Below are 27159 nucleotides of genomic sequence, written 5' to 3' on the forward strand. Positions count from 1 at the left end.
GAAGTCAAGGTAGACAACATCAATTGGGTCTCCTTTGTCCACATGTTTGTTTACCCCCTCAAAGAAATGTAACAGGTTAGTGAGGCAAGATCTTCCCTTACAGAACCCATGCTGAGTCCTCCTCAATAACTCGTGTTCATCAATGTGCCTACTCATTCTGTCCTTAATAATGGTTTCTACCAACTTTCCTGGTATTGAAGTCAGACTGACTAACCTGTAGTTTCCCGGATCTCCTCTTGAACCCTTTTTAAAGATGGGGGTGACATTTGCTACCTTCCAGTCCTCAGGAATGGAGGCAGATTTCAATGAAAGATTACATATTTTTGTCAGAAGATCCACAAGTTCAACTTTGAGTTCTTTCAGAACTCTTGGATGCATGTCATTCGGACCTGGTGACTTATTAGGTTTTAATTCGTCTATCAGTTGTAGGACCTCCTCTCTTGTCACCTCAATCTGACTCAGGTCTTTCAACACCCCTTCTAAAATAAGTGGTTCTGAAGCAGGCAAACACTTCTCATCTTCCATAGTGAAGACGGAGGCAAAAATGCATTCAGCTTCTAAGCCATTTCCCTATCCTCCTTCAGTAATCCTTTGACCCCTTGGTCATCCAAGGGTCCCATTGCCTCCCTGGCTGGTTTCCTGCTTCTAATATATTTGAAGAAATTTTTATTGTTGGTCTTTATGTTTTTTGCAATATGTTCCTCATAGTCCCTTTTTGCCTGCCTGATCACAATCTTGCATTTGATTTGCCACATCCTGTGTTCCCTTTTATTAATCTCATTTGGACTAGCTTTCCACCGCTTAAAGGAGTCCTTCTTACCTTTTACAGCTTCCATTACTCTGTTTGTTAACCATGCAGGCCTTTTCTTATACCTGTTTGTGCCTTTCCTAACTTGTGGTATATATTTCATCTGAGCTTCTAGGATTGTAGTTTTAAATAGCCTCCAAGCTTCCCCAAGGGTTTTGACTATATTTACCTTTCCTTTCAGTTTCCTCTTCACATGCCTCCTCATCTCAGAGAATTTACCCCTTTTAAAGTTAAACGTGGTTGTGCTGGTCTTTTGGGGTAACTCTCTATTTATACAAACGGTGAAATCAATAACATTATGGTCACTGCTCCCAAGCGGTGCGATCACTTTTACATCTCTCACCAAGTCTTGGGCATTACTTAGGACCAAATCCAGGATCGCCCCACCCCTGGTAGGTTCAGAGACCATCTGCTCCATAGCACAGTCATTGAGAGCATCTAGAGACTCAGTCTCTTTCTCTCGACCAGAACACATATTGACCCAATCAATCTGCGGATAGTTAAAATCACCTATGACAACACAGTTTTTACATCTAGCCAATATTTTTAAGCCTTCCATCATATTATAATCGTCCTCTATCTTTTGATTTGGTGGGCGATAACAAACTCCCATAGTTAAATTTCCTTTTGGGCCCTCTATTTCAACCCAAAGCATTTCTAGAAGAGAATCTAATTCTCTGACCTCAGTCTTACTGGACCGTATACCCTCTCTGACATACAGAGCCACCCCACCTCCAACCCTTCCCTCCCTATCTTTCTGATATAACATATCCAGGAATCACCGTGTCCCACTGATTCTCCTCATTTCACCAAGTTTCTGAAATTCCCACAATGTCTATGTTTTCTCCCAACACTAAACATTCCAACTCACCAATTTCACTTTGAGCACTTCTAGCATTTGTGTACAAACATCTATAACTTCCCAGGCAAGCTAGGCCCGCCACCTTCCTCCTGCCGCCTCGAGACTCTGGCAGGCAGTCCATTCTGTTTGTCATCATCTCAGTGGACAACTCTGATCCATTACCCAGTAGAAAAGTAACAGCTAACCCTTCATCTCTTTGAGATGAGTCCTCCCGAACCAGAGACATTTCATCTCCTGTCGGCTTTCCCCCAAGATTTAGTTTAAAAACTGCTCTGCCACCTTTTTAGTTCCATCTGGAGACAAGTGGAGACCATCTCTTTTGTACAGCTCCCGCTTGTTCCAGAAAGCATCCCAGTGCCTAAAAAACTTAAACCCTTCCTCCTTACACCATTGTCTCATCCACACATTGAGACTTCTAATTTGTGCCTGTCTCTCCAGCCCTGCACGTGGAACAGGTAGCACTTCTGAGAAGGCTACCTTGGAGGTCCTGGCCTTAAGTCTCCCGCCTAGCAGACTAAATTTTTCCTCCAGGACCCCACGACTGCATTTCCCCACATCGTTGGTGCCAACATGCACCACGACCACTGGCTCCTCCCCAGCACTGTCTATCAGCCTATCTACTACATGTGTAATGTCCGCTACCTTCGCACCAGGCAGGCAAGTCACCATACGGTCAGTACGTGGTTTTGCCACCCAGCTGTCTACTTGCCTAAGGATCGAATCACCAACTACCAAGACCCCCCTTCTCTCCCTGTCCAGAGATGGTTCCTTGGCGCAAAAGGATTCCCGCTCACCAACTGAAGAAGAGGTCCCTTCTGAGGGTGCATTCCCCTTATCCTCAGCCCGGTGCCGTGTTCCCTCTTGACCCTCATTCTCCCTGGCAGCAACGGGGCTGCCACATTCAGAGAGGGGCTCATCTAACACGTCCCCGAGAGTCTTCTCCTAGTGCCTAACTGACTGTCTTTGCTTCTCCAGGTCAGTCACCTTGGCCTCAAGGGTACGAACTCATTCCCTGAGGACCAGGAGCTTCTTGCATCGAGAACACACCCAAGACTTCTGTCCCATGGGCAGATAGTCATACATGTGACACTCAGTGCAAAACCCCCCACTCCCCTGCTGGCACTCTACCTTCATGATAGCTGGAAAGCCCCCACTCCCCTGCTGGCACTCTACCTTCATGATAGCTTTTTAAAAATATACAGTCCCCTTTTAAACCCTGTTAGTTTATGTGGCTCCCTGTCTGAAGAGTCTACTTACCTTATTGGGAACACAAGGAATCTGGGTTCCTGGTCCTTACAGAGCCCCCAGGCTAAGAGCCACAGGCCAAGAGCCCTTTAGCTCTCGCCCTTCGGCTCACTCTTCTGGCAAGGTTCTGGTTTGATTTTCTGGGGAAACAGAAAACAATTCTGCACCATTGTCTATTTGACAGCCCTTCAGGTACCTGGATATGGTGATAATATCACCTCTCAGTCATCTCCCCTCCAGGCTAAACATACCAAACTCCTCAGCCTTTCCTCATAGGACTTGGTCTCCAGACCCCTCATCATCTTTGTTGCCCTCCTCTGGACACGTTCCAGTTTGTCTATGTCCTGCTTAAATTGTGGTGCCCAAAACCGAACACAATACTCAAGGTGAGGTCTAACCAGAGCAGAGTAAAGTTATACCATCACTTCACATGATCTGGACACTATACTTCTTTTGATATGGCCCAAAATTGCATTTGCCTTTTTAGCCACTGAATCACACTGCTGACTCATGTTCAGTGTACGGCCCACTAAGACCCCTAGATCATTTGTGCACATACTACTACCAAGGCAAGTCTCCCCCATCCTATAATGATGCATTTGGTTTTTCCTACCTAAATGCAGAACTTTACATTTATCCTCATTAAAATTCATTTTATTTGTTTTAGCCCAGTTTTCCAGCATGTCAAGGTCATCCTGAGAGACAGGATACAGGATGACCTTGACATGCTGGAAAACTGGGCTAAAACAAATAAAATCTTCTACTGTAGTTGTGACCCCTCCCAATTTAGGTCCCAGGGCAGATCCTTGAGGCACTTCACTGGTCACTCCTCTCCAAGAGGAAGAGGAACCATTCACTAGCACTTTTTCGGTGCAATCTGTCAGCCGGTTACAGATCCACCAAACAGTAACAGGATCCAAATCACATTTGCCTTCCTCCAGTCTTCTAGCATCTTACCTGTTCTTCAAGAATTCTCAAAAATAATGGCCAGAGGCTCAGAAATTACATTCGCAAGTTCCTTTAGTACCCTTGAATGCAGTTCATCTGGCCATGAGGACCTAGTTCCATATAAAGAAACGAGGTGTTTATGTACCCCCTCTGCTGATCCTAGGTTGGAACTGCCTTCCCTTATCATATGTTCTGTTTTTGCTATGTTCAGCACCATTTCCCTCACAAGAGGAGACTGAGGAAAAGTAGGAATTGAGCAGTTCTGCCCATTCTTCATCACCTGTTACAATTTCACTTTCCTGTCCCCACAAGCAGGGCTGGCGTTGGGATTTTTGCTGCCCCAGGCAAGGCTCCGCCCCCCACCCTCCAGTGGGGGAGGGGCCTCCAGTGCTGGCCCAAATCAGGCCCTGTTTGCGTGGAGGGTTCCTTTTGCGGAGCCCTCCACGCAAACACACACGGTTGAATGGGGACAGATCACTCGGCCTTTCCCTTCCCCAGTGCCCTCAGAGGATGCTGGGGGAGGAAAACTGCACTCTTTCAGCTCTGAGGAATCGGGAGAGCTCTCCGATCCCTCAGAACCAAAAGAACCCTTGGCCCTTCACTTCCCCAGCGCCCTTGGAGGATGCTTGGGAAGGGAAATGCCACTCTTTCTCAGCTCTGAGAGATTGGGGAAGCTCCTCCAATCACTCAGAGTCGAGAAAAAATAAGTGGGAGGCTCAGCAGAGTATAATGACACAGAGTCCAACCTGCAAAGCAACCATTTTCTCCAGGGGAGCTGACCTCTGCCATCTGGAGAGTAGCTGTAATTCTGAGTGATCTTCAGCCCTCACCTGGAGATTGGCAGCAATGGTTCCCCAGGAGAAAATGCCTGGTTTGGAGGGTGGAGTGTATGGCACTGTACCTGTCTGAGGTTCCACCCTCCTCAAACCCCACCCTCTCCAGGCTCCACCCCTTAGGTCTCTAGGAACATCCTAACCTGGAGTTGGCAACCCTATCTCCTTCCCTTTATGTACCCTCTGACTTCAGCTTTTCATCACCTCCCTCCTCCCTGCAGCCTCTTCCTAGGAAAAGCATAGTCTTTCTCCAGAGTGTGTGTGGAGGGGGGGGGGGGCAAAGCAACTTATATCATTCTCCTCTCCCCTTTGATCTGCACGGCAACCCTGTGAGGCAGGTTAGACTGAAAGTCTGTGACTGGTCCAAAATCACCCAGTCAGCTTCCACAGCAAGAACCCAAGTCTGGCAGAGCCCTCTCTGAAGCCCTAATTCCTACACTCTCTTCAAACTCCACCACAAAATCTCCAGGAATTTCCCACTAACCTGGAACAGGCAGCCATAGTTAGGATTGGCCCCAATGAGTTCTCCCTCAAAGGCCTTTAGTGATACCTTTCAGACCAACACTCTCTCTGTCTTAAGCATGGGACTTCAGTCTCTCTCTCTCTCTCACTTTCCTTCCCTCTCTCCCTGTATCTGGTCTGCTGCCACGGGACACCATCCCTCCCTGTCTCTGGCTGTTTCCCTTCCGAAGGAGGAGAGGGAGGAGCCCTCAGCCAATCAAGGGAAGGCTTTCTTCAGTCAAGAATTTGGTTCTGACTCATTAAAAAAAACATACTGTGTAGTTTGGCCCTGAGACAGTCGTATGTATGAGCATTGGCAAGTCTTGAATGGTTACCATCTACTTCTCAAGATCAGGGGAAGAAGAGATGCTTGATAAGACTGTTTCTTCGGTCCCTCCCCATTCTTTCTTTCTGCTACAGCACCTCCTGTGAGGGTTGTGCGTTCCAATGCTGAGGAGGCCCATGCCTACCAGGCTGCAGATCGTGTGCAGTTGGCCTGTGAACTGTCGCACCCTGATGCTCCCGTGCGCTGGTACAAAGATGGGGAGGAGGTAGACGAAAGTGAGGCCCTCTTGCTGGAGAGTGAAGGTCCCCATCGCCGGCTGATAATTCCCTCAGCACAAGTGCATGATGTGGGGGAGTTTGTGTGTGATGCTGGTGGAGATTCTGTCTTCTTCAACATCACCGTCACAGGCAAGAGAATGAATTAATTTACCTTGGGAGAATCTTTTCATGTCCATGTTGTTTTAGTTACATGTTTCAGAAATTGTTATTATGACATCTCTTTAGAGTCTGTTACATTTCTTAATTCATTTCCATTCTAGTCAGTTTCACAGGAAGCCTTTCCTAAGCTTAATAACTAGAAAAGCCCTTGGAGATCTGTGGTCTGATCTCTGTTGTCTTTACATTTGAAGAAGAAGGAAAAAAAGGTATTGGATTTATATCCCACCCTCCAGTCAGAATCTCAGAGTAGCTCACAGTCTCCTTTACCTTCCTCCCCCACAACAGACACCCTGTGAAGTGAGTGGGGCTGAGAGAGCTCTCACAGAAGCTGTCCTTTCAAGGATAACTCCTGTGAGAGCTATGGCTGACCCAAGGCCTGTCGGTGCGGGTGTTTGCAGAGAGAGCGGTGTGAGGTGCTCAACGGTGAGCCCCAGTAAAGAAGTGAGCCAGACACCTGCAGCTAGTGCTAAAACAGTGTATTTACAATATATATACAACGTGCTCACTAGTGCAGAAAGATACATTAAACACAGGACCAAAGTGCTCCGCCAGCATGTGAACTCTCGAAGAGAGACCTGTGCATTGCAAGCACAGTTCATATATAGTTCTATCAGCCAATCCTGGCAGTCCACAGTCATGCTGACTCAGCAGGTCCTTTCCACCTGTCCTCTGCCGGCTAGAACCGGCCTGTAGATAAGGTCACTGTGACCTAGCATGCCAGCTAGATCACCTGCTGTCACATTTGAGCTGTCAAACTGTGTAAAGGTAGATTCAACTACTGACAAGGCCATTCCAGCAGCTGCAAGTGGAGGTGTGGGGAATCAAACCTGGTTCTCCCATATAAGAGTCTGCACGCTTAACCACTACACCAAACTGGGGGTGGGACATTCTGGGATTGTTAGAATATACTGTGGTGGTAAATACAGTACAGAAACACAGCTATAATTCCACTTCCAGTATATTGCAAAAGAATAATTCCACAGCATTCTAAAGTGAACTTGGTGTGGAAACAGAACATTCTCCCTTCCTTTTCAGCTTTTCACTGAAGTTTACGAAATGCCTTGTGCTTTTTCTCGTAATACTGCAGAGGCACCTGTGCAAATTGTGCACTCCAATGCAGACGTGGCCCATATTTATCAAACCTCAGAACACGTGGTTTTGGCCTGTGTGCTTTCCCGCCCCAATGTTCCTGTCCACTGGTACAAAGATGGGGAAGAGGTGGAAGAGGGGGAACGCTTGCAGCTGAAGAGTGAAGGAACTCACCAACAGCTCATCCTTAGCTCAGCACAGGTGGAAGACACAGGCGAATTCGTATGCGATGCAGGCGGTGACTCTGCCTTCTTCAGTGTTACTGTTGCAGGTCAGCAATATATGATGATTTTCTTCCTTCAGGGCTACTTTTCTGTATATAATACAGTGTCTTTCCTCAGATTCCCAGTTGAACCTCAGCTTGGCCAGTTGGAAGGACCTGTCTTCATGAACTCAGATTCTGATAATTATATTTTTATTCAGTCCCTGTGATCTGTATTGTGCCCTGCTGGGCAGTCTGTCTGTCTGTCTACCTTTTGTCCTGAGGGCAGCATAAATGAAATCTTCTCCTTTGTTTTACTGTTATAAGCCTATAGGCTACATTGGACGCCGGATCCTCTGATTTGTTCACATAAGTATTGACTTGTGTTTCTTCCCCACTTGCTACTACTTTCAGCAGCCTTGAGAAGTTGATTCCTAGGCCTGTGGGTCGGTGCACCAAGCAAGGAGGGGAAAGGGGGCTGACTCAATTTCTTCTTCCATCACTGGAGCTCTGCCCACAGAAGAGACAGAAGAAGAAGAAGAAGAAGAAGAAGAAGAAGAAGAAGAAGAAGAAGAAGAAGAAGAATTGCAGATTTATACCCCGCCCTTCTCCCTGAATCAGAGACTCAGAGCGGCTTACAACCTCCTGTGTCTTCTCCCCCCACAACAGACACCCTGTGAGGTGGGTGGGGCTAAGAGAGCTCTCACAGCAGCTGCCCTTTCAAGGACAACTCCTGCGATAGCTATGGCTGACCCAAGGCCATTCCAGCAGGTGCAAGTGGAGGCGTGGGGAATCAAACCCGGTTCTCCCAGATAAGAGTCTGCACGCTTAACCACTACACCAAACTGGCTCTCGGAGGGAGCAAATTTACGCTCTTCCCTTCCTCACTGTGGCCCACTGATCCACATGGCTATTTCCCCATGCAGGTTCTGCAAGCTCTGGAATCAACTTTGTCCCAGGAAAGGGAAGAAGAACCACAAAGAGTAGTACTTCCCACTGACTGGACATGGGACTAACTCCTAAGTGTGTATGCCTGTCCTAAGGCCATATAGTAAACCTCATGGCATGACAAGTGTGACTACTTCCTATGTTCTGTGCTGATCAATAGAATTGTGGTGTCAGTGGAATGGGCGCAGTTTCTGTAGTGGCAGGGGCAATATCTGGTGAGGCTTTATTATGCAACATCATTTTTGCTTAAAAGATAATTCCTTCGCACCCTCCCACTTTGCTGGTGGTTTAGCTGGAGTGATTTAGCTGGAGAGTGAGAAATTCTTCTGCAGCTGTGTTCTTGGAAAGGAGTGAGGCTGGACTTGGATTCCAGTGAACTGACATATTTTAGAAGGGCAGAGAGGGGCAGAGGTTAATAGTAGTTTCCCCACACTACAAGAGTTATCTAGCAGTCTGAGAGACAACTGGAGAAATATACATTTTCTTTATGAAGAAGTTTAAATGAAAGTACGATATGTAATTGAATATGTATTGAATGCCAAATAGACGTTTATGAGAAAATGAAATTAACAGCCACTGGAAATAAATAACAGCAATACAGTTTATATCTTATCCTATCCCAAGGGCTTAGGGCAAGTAGCAAGATATCCTGATAATCTTTTATCCTCACAAAATTGTGCGCGGCAGATTTGAGTTAAAATGTGATGAGCTGCCAACGTCTACTCTGTTGCTTCGCGACACAGAAGGAGTAATCTTCTCCCAATCCCAACCCAATATTTCTTTTATTGCAGCACATTGGCAATCGGCCACAGTATATATTTCTGTCATAGACACGTGCCCAACAGCAGTGGCTCTCCCTGAAGTAAGTTGTATGCAGTCAAGCCTAGGGAGAACTTCTGTAGCATCTCTGCTCATGCTGGGTGCTTTCTGGCTTGCTGCAGTAACTGCCTAGTCCTTATGACGGCTTTAAAGGTCAAAGGGTGTGTGCTAGTGTTTGAGAATAATGCTCAGCCCCAAAGCTATCATGGGGGAGGCTGTCTGGGGCCTAGGGGACAAATGCATCCAACCTTGTTCATCACCTGTGCTCAAGACACTCAAGCCCCTTTAATCTCCGGGTGCATGGAAGGAGAGGGGGGCTTAAATCTTCCCTCTATGTCAGTTTCTCCACCAGAACCCCCCCCCCCCAATGTTTCCTGCTGGGCAACTTACATGTACCCCTTGAGGGCAGGTAAATTTCACCAGTGGGGCAAATAGCTGTTCTGGAAGTCAAGAAGACAGTACAGAGGAAGGCTTAATCCTCCCTCATGCCGTCTCACTTCTTACTGGGCCCACATGCTCCTGGGAAATAAGTTTTGCATCCAGAATTCCCAGAACATGTCTCATCAACAGGACCAGGGTAGACAAGGACTTCATATCACTTTCACAATGAATGTATAGTTTCCAGCAAAACTATATTGGAATGAAAATTCTGAATGAAATGCCTAGCTAGTCAGCTGATGATTAGGGACTTCCCCCTTAATGCATGAATAGGTTTGGATGAGCATGGAGTGAAGACTAGAATACAGCGCTGTGCTTAATGGGCAACTTTAGGGATCCTCACGGGAGCTTGTAGTGTTCTAAAAGTATTGGAAGCAGCTAGGCTTGCCGTGGAAGCATTAATAGAGCCTCAGTGGTCTGATGGTTGTTATTTTCTTTTTCTCCCCACTCCCAGCCAGGTTTTTTGTGTGATGTTTCTTAGCTTTTAACATTGTTATATACAGGCACACACCCACATATATTATATAATGAACGTGTGGCAAACAATAAATAGCTATAATAAACAATAAAAGCAAAACCTAAAATAATGACAAAATCCTTTCCCAACTGGCAATCAAGGCAGGGAAGAGAATTACAAACTCACCTAAAAGTTACTAGAGTGGATTCTAAATTGAATTATCTTCTGAAGACCTCTCTGAATATCAATTCTTCATTCAATAGCTATTCAATTACATTTTGCACTTTCATTTTAACTTCTCAGTAAAGTTAATTTAAACTTCTTTGGTTTGGTTTGTTATTGTTGTTAGATTCATGGGTACTCCAATAACAGCCTCACGAGGGAAGCTGAGTTCAGCTCTGGCTGGTTTCCAAATCACAATTCACAGAAAACTCTCTGTCCAATACTACAAATTGCTGTAACTTGAGACACTTCCCACTCCACATAAGAAGAGCCCAGACAAAGACAGGAGTAACGTACAGCTTTCACTTCCTGTTCTCATTTGGGAAGCAGAACCAAGACTGTGGAGGGAAGTTGTTCTACTTATACATCTCCACGGCCCAATGCTCTCTTTCTGACGTTGTTTGCTGCTCATATGTCCACATTCAGAAAGTGCTGATGGCATGGAAACTGGGGTCCCTCTGGGGACTCACCAATGAACCTGTGTTCAGCGTCATGGCTCAGACTGATTCAGCTCTAACCACATCACACTGTTTACACTCATTGTCTCATTACACATAGGATTCCCCAGCACAGCAAATTAGAGGCTTCTCAGGAGGATGTTTCAGGTTGGGAAAACATTACCAAGGGAAGGAAGTCCTCTCCACCCATGTGCCAAATCCAAATCAGGCCCCTATGCACCTGAGAATTACGCTTCCAGAATTACTGGGAGCTCCAAACACAAAACTTTTAGCATTTGTCTGCTTTGACAGGGCCCAGTGTGGGCCTAGAAACAGCGTAGCATGTGGTCAGGTCTTCAGTTCTGTAATTTGAGAAGCAGTACAAGAAAAATCATGTGCCTCTGACCTTGGGTAAAGGGTATTTTCCTCATCCCCGAATAACCACAGTTGGCCTCACACATCTGGAACTGACACTTGAACTTGGACATGCCATTCAAGTTGGCTTGAGCCCTGTCACCTCTTCTTTTAGAAGTTAAGCTATTTCTGTGTATCTGTGTAATATGGAGGAAGCTCTTAATGATGAAGGGAAGGGGGGGGGGGATATTTCACTGCAGCAGAATTCACATAACTTGCATAGCTTGGCTATGGAACGTTAAGGTTATTTTACATTACCTTTCTTCAGCCATGTTCATTTTGTCTCTCTTCAGCTCCTAAGGTACATATCACTCCTTTGTCAGAGGCCCAGTGCCTTCGTAAAGTCCTAGCTGGGATGCCTCTCCTCCTGGAATGTGAGGTCTCTGCCTCTGATGTTCCTGTCCAGTGGTTCAAAGATGGAGATCCTGTGCCCTTGAATGATGACAACCTCACTGTCCAATCAGAGGGCTGTATTCGTCAGCTGTTAATCCATTCTGCTTGCCCATTGGACTCAGGGACATACACATGCAACACAGCTGATGACTCCATAGACTTCACTGTGACAGTGGATGGTGAGTTGATTTAAAGTTTTGGGTAGAGGGGTGGGCCTGTGCCTTGTCCTTATGTGCTGCTGCTGCCCGATCTGAGAGGCTTTGGAACTGGAGACAGTGCCTCAGGGCGGCCACTTGGTCTTCTTTCCACCATTACCCTTTGACCTGGACCAGGCCTCGCTGCTTGAAACCAGCCTTACCTCTGCCAATCTTTTGCCTTTACTTCTCATCACTTCTTGTGACTGTACCCTAGGAACCACTCCACTGAATTCTAGTCCCAGAAACAGATAGAACTGCAAATCTCTTTCCAGACAAAATTAATAAATGGCACAGTGCTGAACCTCTTTCACACTTTCGTCTCCTCTTACCCCATGCGTAGCTCACATTTGAAATGATGCTGATTTTTTTTATGTTCCATGCCATTATGGTATTTCCAATTGCAGAACTGCCTGTTCGTGTTGTGCGCTCCAATGCGGATGCAGCTCACGTGTACCAGGTTTCACAACGTGTGGTGCTGGCCTGTGAGCTATCCAGCATAGATGCTCTTGTTCACTGGTATAAGGATGGTGAAGAGGTAGAGGAGAAAGATGGCTTCCTGTTGGAGAGTGAAGGGCCCCAACGCCGTCTGGTCATGGTTGCTGCTCAGGTTCAGGACACAGGAGAGTTTGTGTGCGATGCTGGTGGTGATTCTGTCTTCTTCAATGTTCTTGTTGCTGGTGAGTGACCCTCTTAGGTTTGGCATCAGTGAGTAGAATTTATAGCCATTTAATACTCCCTCCTTCCATGACCTGTGAATTGCTGCCTGTTAATGCTTCTATGAGAGCTATTTTGGTGGTTATAAGAACTTACGTAGAGCCTTGCTGACTCAAAACAGTGGTCTGTCTTAGGGGTCCTCAACCTTTTTGACTGCTACAGGCAGCTTTGGAATTCTGACACAGGTTGGTGGGAAGGAGGAGGCAGAACAAACCACAAAACGAATGAAATCATACATGACTTTAGCAGTTACTCTTCAACAGGGTTCCTTTTTAAAATGAGCATATTGTTTTAAAATGTCGTCTCGCATTAACACAGCTTTCTTGCAGACAATTGTGCCATAGTGGCAACTGCTGCCAAACCAACTTTTAAAAATCTGCCCGAGTAATGGGATCTTCAATGGCCAATCAGAAGCCCTGTTAGGCAAAAGCCTCCCTGGCCCCACCCTCTTTCTTGGTGGGCACCAGGAAAAGTGCTGGTGGGTTCCATGGCATCCACAGGCACCATGTTGGAGACCCCTGGTCTATCTAGTCTACATCCCACTTCCCACAGTTGCAGTAGGGATGCCCCACAAGGCCCACAGCAAGGGGCATGCGAACCAAAGCCCCCCTCAGTTGCTGCTCCTCAGCAAGAGGCATTCGAAGGTTGCCTCCGAGCATGGAGCTCCCTTTCAGCCGTCATGGCAAATAGCTATTGATGGACATTGCCTACATTGATTTAAAGCCATTTAAACTAGAAACCATGACTACTTTCTACAAGCAAATTAGGCATGGTGTGGAAAAAAAAGTACTTTTCTTTTGTTTCTCTTGAATCCACTGCCCATCCCTTTAATTGAACTGTCCTGAGTTCTAATATTTTGGATGAAGGAAGTTGCTGGTTTGGGACACTTTGATACCTACGTAGATGTTGTAGACCTTTCCATTCGGAGTACTTCAAGTATTGTGGATCTGAGTTAATAGGTCAGGGTCCTCTATTGAAGGAATGCAGAGCGGACAGGTTTGAGGCTGCCTGTGTGTCAGTCGGGCTCCGAGGTACTTATGTCACACCAGGCATTAAATACTACACAAGGTGAAGCCTGATTTGGCCCCCGGCTCGCATGTTTGATACCCCTGTTCTAGAACCTGCTTTTCCTTAGAAACAGCAGCAACAGAGGTTTAAACACACGTCACCCATGTACCATGAAGTCTATCCTATGATGTAAGGCTGGGCATGGGAATGGATGAGGCCTCTTATGCTCCTGTACTGTGTCTGTTTGCCAGAGCCCCCCGTGTGGATTTTGCAGCCAGTGGAGCGTTCGCTGGAGAAACAAGTGTGGGCGCTCGAACGCCTGGAACTGAGTTGTGAGGTGTCCGTGCCTGATGCTCCTGTGCGCTGGTTCAAGGATGGCCTGGAGGTGGATGAAACACACAACCTCTTGCTGCAGACAGAGGGTGCTAAGCGCCTCCTTGTTGTCCTGCAGGCCAGAGCTGAAGATGCTGGAGAATACATCTGCGAAACCAAGGATGACTCCGTCTCCTTCGATGTCAGAGTTTCAGGTAAGCAGTTGGGCCTGGATCTGCACCTCTGAAATTAAGTCCCAGAGTGAACCCAGCAGTAAGACTAACCCAGCATAGGCTATCAAATTCTTAAAATATCAGAGTCAAACCTTGTTCTAATGTGGCAGATCGGTAAACACTTCTGCTTTTGTTCTAGGCACAGTCTTCAGTTTGGTTTTATTTTATCTTCAGTAGTCTTCAATTTGGGGTTTTGCATACCTTAAAACTGGGAGATTTCTTTGTCAGATGTAGTATATAGTTCCACAGTCCATTCTGATTAAAACATTCGTTTATTATACATAAATATCTATAAAACATTAGTAACAATAGGCCAAAAGTAAGGGTGTGTTATACATGGAGCACTCTCTCTCTCTGTGTCTCTGTCTCTCTCTCACGCAGACACCATGTAGTGTGACATCATCTCCCCATCCCTTTCCCTTGCTGGTCAGTTATGAGATATAGGAGTGTGGACATGCAATGTGTGATGGCATCTCATAATGCACTATTTGGGTTAGACAATATAAGAAAGAGAGTAAAGAGATCTAGAGTGATGGCAGCTCCATGCCTCTTATAACTTTTAGGCCGTTTTTCCACTGAGCTTACCTCGGAGCGACGTCCCTCTTCACCGCGCAGCATCTGCACGGATTTCCCACCAACTGCTCCGAGGAACCAGGAAGTTCCCGACCTTTTGCGTCGCAAATGGAAACCGCTAAAAACCAGTTTACGTTAGCGACGCAAAAGCCGCGACTCTGCTTGGTTACTCGGAGCAGCCTCGGAGCAGTTGGTGGGAAATCCGCGCAGATGCTGCGCGGTGAAGAAGGACGTCGCTCCGAGGTAAGCTCAGTGGGAAAACGGCCTTAGTTTAACCCATGGATAGGTCAGGGTGATACGTTATCACCTTTCATGCAGGAAAGGGACCAGTCAAGAATGCAAAAAATGTTGTGTGTGGAACCACCCTTGCTTTCTTTTAAACCTTTGTACAAACAAGTCTTAAAAGGGTTCAAAGCTTAATGTTAAGAATGTGTGCATGTTATGCAGTGTTGATGGGAATCTATAGCTTGAGGATTGGCCTCCATATTGCTTGCAGCGATCTGGAAATTCCTGTTGGCCTAGATCTACAAGGTCTGTAAAATACTACCCTTAATTAGGTCCTACGGTATGCAAGCTTTTGCTGGCCAAAGCCTTGGCTTTGCGTAGTGTTGGAAATGCCAGAGCTTTGCTAAGGAAGCAGATAACACCCTAGGTTTTTGGGGAAACCAGCATTACTCGAAGCCTAAGTGCGTCCTTCTGTTGCTGTACCTGAGAGAGCTGAGGCACCCTCCAATGGATATAGGATCTAACCAACTACACAGAACCTACGCAGAATAAGGTTCTGCACCTGAAGACTAACAAAATTTGTGATAGGGCATGAGGTTATGCACTCCCGTGAGTGCACCTCTTCAGATGCTACAGGCAGACTAACACAGCTACCCATCTTGTTCTGCACAGGGCCTAGCCAAATGTTTGGACATAAGATTTTAAAACTGTGATACTCCAGTATAAAGAGCTATAATTCCATCATCGGGTGGTATATGAATGGAGGTGTAGACAAGAGATCTTTGCTTTGGATTTAACAATGGAGAGTTACTCTTTGCTGTTGCTTCAGTTTCTAGGGCCTGTTCAAACAGGACTGCTGATAATTACTGGAAATGTTAATTGGAGAGAAGGACTGATTATATGAACAAACAGGGGGCCAAACTCTACCTATAGTTCCCCCCCCCCCCCGTACACAGTCTTCTAGGAGAGCCAGTTTGGTGCAGTGGTTAAGTGTGCGGACTCTTATCTGGGAGAACCGGGTTTGATTCCCCACTCCTCCACTTGCACCTGCTAGCATGGCCTTGGGTCAGCCATAGCCCTGGCAGAGGTTGTCCTTGAAAGGGCAGCTGCTGTGAGAGCCCTCTCCAGCCCCACCCACCTCACAGGGTGTCTGTTGTGGGGGAGGAAGGGAAAGGAGATTGTGAGCCGCTCTGAGACTCTGTCCTTGAAAGGGCAGCTGCTGTGAGAGCCCTCTCCAGCCCCACCCACCTCACAGGGTGTCTGTTGTGGGGGAGGAAGGGAAAGGAGATTGTAGGCTGCTCTGAGCCTCTATCCTTGAAAGGGCAGCTGCTGTGAGAGCCCTCTCCAGCCCCACCCACCTCACAGGGTGTCTGTTGTGGGGGAGGAAGGGAAAGGAGATTGTAGGCCACTCTGAGACTCTGTCCTTGAAAGGGCAGCTGCTGTGAGAGCCCTCTCCAGCCCCACCCACCTCACAGGGTGTCTGTTGGAGGGGAGGAAGGGAAAGGAGATTGTGAGCCGCTCTGAGACTCTTCGGAGTGGAGGGCGGGATATAAATCCAATATCTTCTTCTTTTTAAAACCAAAATACAGCCAGGGACCATGAAGAGGAGATTTAAATTCGTTGTTCTTGGGGGGTCTTTACAACGGAGAGCCTCCTGGCTGCTTTTCCCCCAGGAGGGTTTAAAAACATACAGCCAAAGAGTGCTTTGAGGACCATATTTTTTTCAGAGTCTGATTATCTTCTTGGGGGGTAGAGAAGGGACGGTGCATGGTGCAGGGAGCACTAGTGGCTGTTGGTGAAAGTGTGTTTCCACAAAAATTTCAGCCCTAGTATTAAACTGGAATGGGGATTAACAAGGTGCCTGGGAAGAAAATGGATTGCCTGTATACCTGAGCCCTTCCACCACGGAATAAGGGCAGCCATCACAGATGCTCCCTTCTGATAAAAAAACTGTGATATGGGCCAGCAACGACAACGTTGCCTGTTGCTGCCTCAAACTTGGGCTACCTGCCCTCTCCTTTCAGGGCCCCCTGTGAAGATCGTGTGGCCCCGCAGGTCTCCTTCTGTCCTGAAGGTCTCAACGGGGGAGACAGTGACTCTGGCCTGTGTGCTCTCTCATGGGAATGCGCCTGTCTGCTGGGTTAAGGACAGTGTCACGCTAGAGGCCAACAGCGGCCTTGTCCTGGAGGAGGAGGGTAACCAGCGGTGTCTGGTCATCCCTGCAGCTGGCCCAGAGCATTCTGGGAAATACATCTGCAACGCTGTTGATGACACCATGACCTTCACCATCCAGGTGTCTGGTGAGTGCGGTGCTCAGCGACCTGCAACATCAGGGAAGAAGGCTGAGATCAGAATGTTGGTGGGTGGCAGTTGGGGAAAATGGGAATCCCAAACAGTGATACTGGGTTATATTTAATATGCTGATCCATTCCCAACCCCTTTTACCCGAGGGCCAAGCTCCTTTCACTGCCTGTTGAAAAGAGCTTGAGCTAAGTTGCCCCCAAAATCCTGAACAAAGAAGGGCTCTAGAGTCACTAAAGCCAGTGCATCCGTGTGCCTGGGATAACTTCCTAAATCCTATTATAATTTGCTAATGCAAGCAAAGTTAAAAAGTACTATTTCCCAAAGATTTAGACATATTATCTAGCCTCTTGTATAACTTGTATGACATTTGATGCCTAAAAACCAGTAAATGCCTCCTCCCTCTGACCCATCATGGCAGGTGTTTGAGTTGGCTCTAAATGTTGTAATCTTCTGCCAGTTCCTTGAGTGATGACCCCTTCCTTGAGTGTGGAGAGCCAGTTTGGTGTAGTGGTTAAGTGTGTGGACTCTTATCTGGGAGAACCGAGTTTGATTCCCCACTCCTCCACTTGCACCTGCTGGAATGGCCTTGGGTCAGCCATAGCTCTGGCAGAAGTTGTCCTTGAAAGGGCAGCTGCTGGGAGAGCCCTCTCCAGCCCCACCCACCTCACAGGGTGTCTGTTGTGGGGGAGGAAGGTAAAGGAGATTGTGAGCCACTCTGAGACTCTTCAGAGTGGAGGGCGGGATATAAATCCAATATTTTCTTCATCATCTTCTTCTTCTTCTTCAGTTTGGATATGGCTGCACTGGATTGCTGGCTCCCTTGTTTGACTAGAAGTGTGCCTTGACTTTTCTTTACGCTTTCTGCATTCTCCTATCGCTAGGGTTTCCACGTTCCCACTACTTTCTCCATGGGTGCATTGTTCATTGCCTAGCGATAGCTTGTGCTCGTTGCTGCTGTAACCTTGAGCTACATTTGCAAGTGTGTAAGTTCCCGCACTGACCGTGAACATATTGGGGTTTCTCACAGCCCTACGATTAGGCAACATTCTACCCCTATAAAGTGGAATGCTATCAGTTATTTACTTCTTGTGCTGTTTTTTCCCCCCTACCATTTCCTGAGGTTTCAGAGATTGCTATTGCTGAAGATGTGCATCAACAACATGGTAGGGATGGGGTAGGAAGATTTCTGTTATGAAGCTGAGCAAATGTTCCAGAGGTGAGGCTTTGGGAAGAGGTTTTCTTCACATTTAGGGTTGAAGAACACACACATGAACTCTTACAAAGGTATGAACACATCTGTGCTAGGTGTGTTTATCTATACAGCCTTCTCTCCATTATCAGGATTTATGTGTAGATCATTGACAAGATAGAAGATGTCTTGATAATGGGAGAAAAGGGACACTCTTCCTTATTTTCCTTGGAACATTTATTTGTGAAAGAAAGAAAGAAAGAAAGAAAGAAAGAAAGAAAGAAAGAAAGAAAGAAAGAAAGAAAGAAAGAAAGAAAGAAAGAAAGAAAGAAAGAAAGAAAGAAAGATAGCAAAACTCTCATAGGGTTCCCAACCTATGAGGAAACATAGCCGCCCTGAGCCCGCTTCGGTGGGGTAGGGCGGGATATAAATCGAATGAAATAAAAATAAAAACAACCTTCAAGTGGGACCTGGAGATCTCCCAGAATTATAATTGATCTCCAGACAACAGAGGTGTTTTTGTCTGGGTTTGTTTGGGTGTTCGTTTGGTCTGTTGCTCACTGAACAAGGTCTACTTTCGTGGAGCTGATTGCAGGCCCCACCCTCTGGTATTGCTACTGGGAAGTAGGAGCTGTGGGCCTCTGAACTGTAAGGCTTCTCCTAGGCCGAGGTGTGAGCCTTTGGCTCCTGGCCTGTGGTTCTTAGCTTGGGAATCAGGCTTGGTGACCCTGCATCACTCTAGATACCTCTAGAAAAACTACTAACCAATTATGAAAGTAGAAAACCAGCAGGGAAGTGGGAGCTATGCAGTGTTTTGCAGAGAGTGTCAAATGTATGATTATCTACCCAGTGTGTGGGAATGATGAGTATGTGCTCACTGCATGAAGCTTGTGGCTCTCAGGGAGCAGATTCATTCCCTTGAGGCTAGGGTTGCCGACCTGGAGAAGCTGAGGCAAAGAAAGAAATTTGATGGTGAGACTCTCAGGAACTTACCAGACCGGTCCCATTCTTGTGTTGACAGCTCTTCTGCTGTTGTGGAGAGTCTTGTGGTTGGAGGGCATCAGTCTGAGTAGAAGGGATGTGATCCCTTAAAAGGGACCCCTTCCTTGAGTGATGGCCAATATCCTCTCATACCAAAGACACCCCAGGGGGGGCTGGGGAGGAAGGGGGCTTCTAGTAGTGGGTGATTCCATCATTAGGAATATAGACAGTGGGATCTGTGACAGGTGTTTTGACTGCATGGTGACTTGCCTGCCTTGTGCAACTGTTGTAGACATCACATGCTGCTTAGATAGGTTGATAGATAATGCTGGGGAAGGGACAGCAGTCATGGTGCGAGTTGGCACCATGTGGTCCTGGAGGAAAAAATTACCGTAGATTACTAGGCAGGACCTCAAAGACAGCAGAAGTGCTGCCATTTCCATGTGCAGGACCAGCTAGACAGGCATCGATCAGGGGTCTCAATGTGTGGATGAGAAAGTGCTACTGGGAGGAAGGGTTTAAATTTGTTTGGCACTGTGGAACTTTCTAGGACAAGCCAAATCTGTATGAAAGAGACAGGCTTGAACCAAAAGGGAACCAGGCTGTTGGCGACTAATATCGAAAAGGTGTCAGAACAGCTTGAAAACTAATCCTGGCAGAGCTGGGGAGCCTCTGGTTTGGGACAAGTCAGTCCAAAGGGATGATTGCGTAAACATTTAGGGTAATATTGATATGAGTGTAATAGAAATTGCTTCTAGGAGAGCCAGTTTGGTGTAGTGGTTAAGTGTGCGAACTCTTATCTGGGAGAACTGGGTTTGATTCCCCACTCCTCCACTTGCACCTGCTGGAATGGCCTTGGGTCAGCCATAGCTCTGGCAGAGGTTGTCCTTGAAAGGGCAGCTGCTGTGAGAGTCCTCTCCAGCCCCACCCACCTCACAGGGTGTCTGTTGTGGGGGAGGAAGGTAAAGGAGATTGTGAGCCGCTCTGAGCCTCTGTCCTTGGAAGGGCAGCTGCTGTGAGAGCCCTCTCCAGCCCCACCCACCTCACAGGGTGTCTGTTGTGGGGGAGGAAGGTAAAGGAGATTGTGAGCCGCTCTGAGACTCTTCGGAGTGGAGGGCGGGATATAAATCCAATATCTTCTTCTTCCTTTAAGACAGGGTGGCCAAACTGCGGCTCAGGAGCCACATGTGGCTCTTTCATACATACTGTGCGGCTCTTGAAGCCCCCACTAATGCACAGAGAAGGTATTTGTTCTTTACATCACTTCTCCAAGTCAAGCCAGCCAGCAGCTTGGAGAATGCATTTAAAATTAAAGCTGCTTTCTCTCCACCTCTCCCTCCTTCCTCCATCTATTTCCCTCCCTCCCTTTCTTGTGGCTCTCAAACATCTGATGTTCATGTCTTGTGGCTCTCAGACATCTGACATTTATTCTATGTGGCTCTTAGATTAAGCAAGTTTGGCCACCCCTGCTCTAAGAGAGTCCAATCCTTAGAGAATGCCTGGAAGCCATTTAAAACTACACTGATTGAAGCCTAAATGGAATAAATACAGGCGAGGAAAGGCATTGCCAGATCTAAAAGAACGCCTGTGTGGTTAACGATGCAAGTCAAGGAAGCTATAAAAAGTAAAGAGGTGTCTTTTAAAAAGTGAAAAGTCTGCTTCAATGAATTGGAGGGGCCAGAGGCTCTGGCAAAAGAAATGTCAGTTAACAATTAGGCATGCAAAAAGAGATTTTAAGGAGTGACTTGCTAAAAGCATCCAGACAAACAATAAACATTTAAAAATATATCCAGAGCAGGAAAATAGAGGAGCAGTGGGGCCTTTGGATGACAAAGGAACAAAGGGATTGCTAAAGGAAGACACCAGAGAAGCTCAATGACTTTTTTCTAGGGTTGCCAGGTCTTACCTGGCTGCTGGTGGGGGACTTTTTTTGTGTGCACATTGTGATGACACCATCCAGCTTTGCTGGGGGGCAGGGCTAGCTTTGGCTTTTCTTGTGACCCGGTAGTGAGGCTTCCGTGGCCCGGTACCGGGTCATGACCTTGCAAATGGGAAACACTGCTTAGAGAGTTGCAGATAGACTGATGGAAGAGGTTGAATATGGTATTTACTCCAGAGGATCATTTTATCTGGTGATAGACAGTAGTTCAATTCTCATTCCTTGGTCACCTCTATTAGAGTTCCTAAGTAGAATTTAACTTTCCTCCCCTGCCTTTCACCTATAACATGTGGTATATCTGATTCAGATGCAGTGAAGAGGAGCAAACCCTGTTAAGGAATGGATCCTCTCTCTTTTCCAAAGCATTCCTATCCTATCCTTTAAATTACGCTGATCTTTCATGGGAGATGCCTTGGCTACTTCTGCTCTCGATGATGTGGGATTAGTTTACAGGGGAGACTGGGGTGCTGTGGATTCACCCTCAGGGCAGAAGGCAACCTCAGTGAGTTTTGGAGACCTTTCCAGCCCCTTAAGTTTCTATTGCTCTGAAATATATTACATAGGCAGGAGCTGCCTAGTGGGATGTGATGTTCTCAGGAAACTTTTATTCCTGCTAAGCACTGAACCATGAAAAGTGTAGAGAGTTTCTTCATATAGCATGTGGAGAAGGTGAGAAATATTTATGACAAGGTGTGAGAAAACTGCTGCTACTTTGCTTGGAAGACTTGTGCTCTGGTGTGCTAACTCTGCTGTTTGGCACATTTTCTTCAGTGATTGGAGCAGGGCAGCAGGGTTGAGGATACTGCAGCCCATTGTTCCCAAGTCCCCAAGCTCTGGACGTCAGGCTCCAATGAGCCAGGCAGGAACACCCAACTCTCTCACTTGAGTCCACATACATTACACAAAGTATCTTCCATAACAGCAATGGTAGCTCTAAATACTTGCAACAAGATGCACCTTTTTAATTACATCTTTTCTATTACCCTTCCTCTTGGCTAGCTACTGTTGTTTATGATCATAACATCTGGAAACATCCTTTATCCCAGAAGGCGTTGCAGTTAAATAAATGCCTGAGAAGAAATGTATTTGTATCCCACATTTCTTCTACCATAGAAGTCAGTGTGGGGTATTATATGCCACCTAGGCACTGACCAAACCCAACTTCAAGAAGGTTGTTGCTCCTAAGCCATTAAAGACCCTGACACAGAGAATCACATCTGATTCATGATAACAGGCCTTTCTTTTCTCAGCACCTTCAAGGTCAAGCGGCTCCAGTTTGGGGTCAGCGTGGCTCCGGGGATCTTCCAGAACCTAATGGACTCTGTTTTGAAAGGTATCCCTGGGGTCCAGCCATTTTTTGATGATGTGTTAATCGTCGCAGCCATGGAGGACAAGTTCGCCTCCTGCCTCCACGCAGTACTCCAATGTTTCGACTCAGCGGGCCTAAAGGTGAAGAGGGAGAAATGTATGCCGGGGGTGCCCAAAACTGACTTCCTGGGGTATTCAGTCGATGCGAACGGTATCCATCTCTTGAAGGAAAAGGTGGAGGCCATTTGTGACGCCCCCGCCCCCACTAGTAAAGCAGAACTACAAGCTTTCTTGGGCCTCCTCAACTTCTACCACACCTTCCTTCCCCACAAGGGGGCGGTAGCGGAACCCCTCCACCATTTGCTGGACAAAAGGGCGCTGTGGGTGTGGGGCCGCTGACAGGCCGCCGCCTTCCAAGCGGTGAAGGGCCTTCTAACATTGAACAGCCTGCTGGCGCACTTCAACAAGTGGCTGCCCATTGTCTTGGCCTGTGATACGTCTCCTTATGGGGTGGGGGCAGTCTTAGCACATGTGCTGCTGGATGGCCGCGAGGTTCTGGTGGCTTACTATTCTAGGACATTGCAAAAACCGGAGCGCAACTATGTGCAAATAGATAAGGAAGGATTAGCCATTGTTGCCGGTGTTAAGAAATTTCATGATTATCTGTACAGCTGGCCCTTCACCATACTCACTGACCAAAACCCCCTACTAGGCCTGTTTGCCCCTGCCCACCAAACGCCCGAGATGCTGTCTCCCCAGGTCTAAAGGTGGTCTATTTTCCTAGCGGGGTACCAGTACGACCTATAATACCATCCGGGTAAGTCTATGGGCCATGTGGACGCTTTGAGTTGGTTGCCGTTGCCCTTCAGGGACCCGAATCCGGTGCTAGCGCATCAGATTATGTTGTTAGAGTCCCTTCCGGACCTCCTGGTGCATGCTAAGGACATTGCTCATTTTTCTGCCTGGGACAAAATCCACTCCCAAATTTTCAACTGGGTGTGGGCCGGGTGGGCTCAGAGTTTGCAGTGTTCGCTTCCCACTGGGACGAACTATCAGTCCACAAGGGCTGTTTGTTATGGGGGGGTTGGGTAGTGGTGTCCCCCACTCTGCGGCAAAGCGTCCACACTGCACTGCACGACTCTCACCCGGGGATTGTGTGGATGAAGGCCCTTGCCCGCAGCTATGTCTGGTGGCCCAAAATCGACAACGCCATTGAGTCTTGGGTAGCGAAGTGCCAACCATGCCAAGAGACCCGGCCAGCACCGCCCAGAGCGCCAGCCCAGCAGTGGAAGTCCACACGTAACCTGTGGTCCCACTTGTACCTGGACTTCGCGGGGCCTTTCCAGGGTCAGCTATTTTTCCTAATAGTGGACTCCTACTTTAAATGGTTGGAGGTAGTCCCAATTGCCTCCACTTCCTCCCAGGCCGCCATTATAGCACTCCGCAAGATTTTCGCCACCCAAGGGCTCCCAGACACTCTCGTCTCAGACACTGGGACTGCCTTCACGTCAGGGGAATTCCAGGACCTCTGTGGCCAGAATCTAATCTGGCACTTTAGGTCAGCCTTTTTTCACCCAGCTACCAATGGCCAAACGGAAAGGATGGTGCAGTCCACAAAAGAGTCATTCCGCCGCAGCATCCAAGGGGACTGGGAGGCCTGCCTTGCTGAGTTCCTGCTAGCCCAGCATGCCATCCCCTGCACTGCCACCGGCTGCTGCCCAGCCGAGCTCCTCATGGACCGGCAGCTGTCGACGCTCCTAGACCGCATGCACCGCGATTGGGCCCCAGACCTGCAAGAGATGACCGAAACGGTCTGAGTTGCCAGGGGTTTCGATACGGGGAACTTAGTGTATGCCAAGAACTTTGGGGGTGGTCCAGCATGGCTTCTGGCCAGAGTCTCCAGGGTGCTGGGGTCAGTCATGTACGAGGTCACCACCGAGGGGGGGTTCACAGTGCGGGGGCACATACACCAATTGAGGTTATGGGAGGCGCCTGGGGACGAGGTGGAGGAAGACAGCAGGCCTTGGGACCCACCGGCGGTTCTGGCTCTGTCAGCCCCAGAACTGGCAGCTGCTGCGATCCCGACCCCCAACCTTCTGCCAGAGCCGGAAGCACCCAGGAGCCAGGAACCACTAACAGAAGCTCCTGCACCCCTGGACCCTCCCTCCACTGTGCCCGAAGAGGCCACCGCACTGCCACCTTTGGCACCCAGGCGGTCAACAAGGGAACACCGCAATCCTGCTTACCTAAAGGACTATGTATGTCAGGGCTTGTGAACTAGGAGGGGAGGGATGTAATGTATGTGGACTCAAGTGAGAACTGAGTTGAGTGTTCCTGCCTGGCTCATTGGCGCCTGACGACTAGAGCTTGGGGACTTGGAAACAATGGGCAGCAGGATCCTAAACCCTGCTGCCCTGCTCCAATCATGGGCCCCCTACTGGTTGAATGGACCAATCAAACGCTTGCGCGGGAACACGGATGTGTATATAGTTGGCCCCGTTGGCCCAGTTTGGCAGTCTTACGCTTAGCCTTGAGCATGCTGAAATCAATAAAGAGCTGATGATGCACTACCACCTCGCCTCATCATTGTATGGAGCCCACAATATTATACTTTGCCGCTCATGCCGACCATGTACAAGGGTGTTTTCCTCTCTGCCAGATCCCATGCATCTGGGATTTATGGCTAAGGACCGCAAAGGTAAAGGATTCAAATTCCTGTCAGGAAATTAAGAACTAGGAATACTTTTGATATATTTTCCAGCATGAAGTATATTTGGGCGGGGAGGGGGGGAGCAAAGAAAGCAAAAATACTTAATTCTCAGGGGGACTAACTAAGCATTCGTTTCAGAAGGTGCCGTAGTTATACCTCTGGGTGTATACGGCAAGAGCTAATATGGGTTGGAGTGCTGAGTGAGGAATCGCACAGAAAAACCTGCACTGTGCTATGATCATTTGGCCCCTAGGTGGAGCTGCGTTTGAGGTAGTGGTGTATAGTCTTGGCAGTAGTTTTGTTTTTCAGTTTTAGTGGGGAGGTGGTTATCAGACAATTCTCAGAAGTCATGTACAGATATGAGACAGAAGCCAGGAGACAGGATGTCGTTTCATTTTGTTTTTGGAGGATGTAGGTAGACAATAAGTAGCCATAGCGGTCCCAAAGGACCAAGGCTTCCCCCACCCCCACCCCGGAAAAAGAGGTGTCAGAACTCTCAAGAGGGGAATGAAGGAGAAACACATGGGTGCCCCTCATGAACTTTTGAACTTTTTTTTTAGAATTTTGTTTTCACAAAAAGGTTCTGGAACTCTGTTCTGCCATGATCCCTCAGAAAAAAAGCTCTGCAAAGGACATCTCCTGAAAGGAACATATTTGAGATGGAGTCAGATTGCAAGACTCACAAGAAGTATGTTGTCCACAGCTGTGGTCAGATTGGTGTGGCCAGCCTCCAGATGGGGTCTGGAGAACTCCCACTTTTACAATTGATCTCCAGATTACTGAGATCAGTTTCCCTGGGGAAATGGAGAATGGACTCTATGGCATTGTATCCTGTGGAGGTCCTGCCCTTCTCCAAACCCAAAATCTCCAGGTATGTCTGCACCAGAGCTGGCAACTCTTGCAGATGGACACTTGATATGGACCTGTGACTCATAACCTAAAAAGCAGCTATCTTGCAAGTTTCTTGTGTCCAGTCATTGTGAGATTAATTAATTAATCCTAATGTGTGATAACTGTATTGAAGGCAAGGAAATGTAGCCCCGATATGCTGTGCATCCTTCAGAATGTTTTCACAAATGCTTCAAGCAGTCAGTTTTGTAATGTGAATGTTAAGCCTACCTGGTTGGAACGTTTGTTCATGTTCCTTTTAACTTTATGAACCATCATGCAATTGGTCTAGGTATCTCAGAGAACCTAACTACACACATCTCTCCCCCCCCCAGCTCCTCATTCCCACTAGGGTTGCCAACTTTGGGTTGGGAAACTGCTCAAGGTTTGGGGGTGGAGCCTAAGCAAGGCAAGATTTGGGAAAGAGAGGGATCTCAGCAGGGTATAAAGCCATAGGGTCCACCTCCGAAGCAGCCATTTTCTGCAGGGGAACTGATATCTAGTCTGGAAATCAGTTGTAGTTTCAGAAGAACTTCAGGCCACACCTGGAGATTGGCAACCCTACAGTGTACACTTGCAGGTTTCTCTAATGGGAAATAAATTCAAAGAAGTAGAATTCAAGACTCAAGGAGAAGTGGCCTCAGCCTTACCCTCCCTGCACCATTTCCCCAGCCTGAACCGGAAGGGCACTATTAGCTCCATGATGGAGTACATGAAAGTTTCCCCACTGAAATGGTACTCTCTCTTGGCCATTTCAGGTAGAGAAAATGGTGCACCCTCTGTGTGCCACAGTACTAATCCAATTCTGAACCAGGCCTCGTGTGCCTGGGAACTGACTCCTCGGCAAGGGACTGGCAAGCATGTGTCAGACCGGCAGTCCTTGTGGTGGGCCTGGATTGCACTGATCTGTCCACACCATCCATGCCACCTTAATGTGAGCGGTGGCTTAATCGCTTTAATTTTAAATTATTATTTTAACTGTTTTAATTGTTTTATACTGTTTTGATTGTTTTATTATGTTGGAAGCCGCCCTGAGCCCACTATGGGAAAGGGCAGCCTATAAATCTGCAAAAGGAGAGCCAGTTTGGTGTAGTGGTTAAGTGTGCGGACTCTTATCTGGGAGAACCGGGTTTGATTCCCCACTTTTCCACCTGCACCTGCTGGAATGGCCTTGGGTCAGCCATAGCTCTGGCAGAGGTTGTCCTTGAAAGGGCAGCTGCTGTGAGAGCCCTCTCCAGC

At 47.6% G+C, this 27159-nt stretch overlaps 1 protein-coding gene across 1 annotated transcript in view; it reads left to right on the forward strand.

Annotated features, from left to right (window-relative positions):
- The window catches only part of OBSL1 (obscurin like cytoskeletal adaptor 1), an 88536-nt gene that overhangs the window by 33077 nt on the left and 28300 nt on the right, over window positions 1-27159 (forward strand). The window contains exons 9-13 of the mRNA XM_060261610.1: window positions 7008-7280; window positions 11240-11518; window positions 11941-12213; window positions 13510-13785; window positions 16626-16901. Coding sequence (XP_060117593.1) covers window positions 7008-7280; window positions 11240-11518; window positions 11941-12213; window positions 13510-13785; window positions 16626-16901 — 1377 coding nt within the window. The remainder of the gene's footprint in view (window positions 1-7007; window positions 7281-11239; window positions 11519-11940; window positions 12214-13509; window positions 13786-16625; window positions 16902-27159) is intronic.

This window comes from Heteronotia binoei, chromosome 21 (assembly GCF_032191835.1).
Source record: "Heteronotia binoei isolate CCM8104 ecotype False Entrance Well chromosome 21, APGP_CSIRO_Hbin_v1, whole genome shotgun sequence".
Taxonomy (NCBI): Eukaryota; Metazoa; Chordata; class Lepidosauria; order Squamata; family Gekkonidae; genus Heteronotia; species Heteronotia binoei.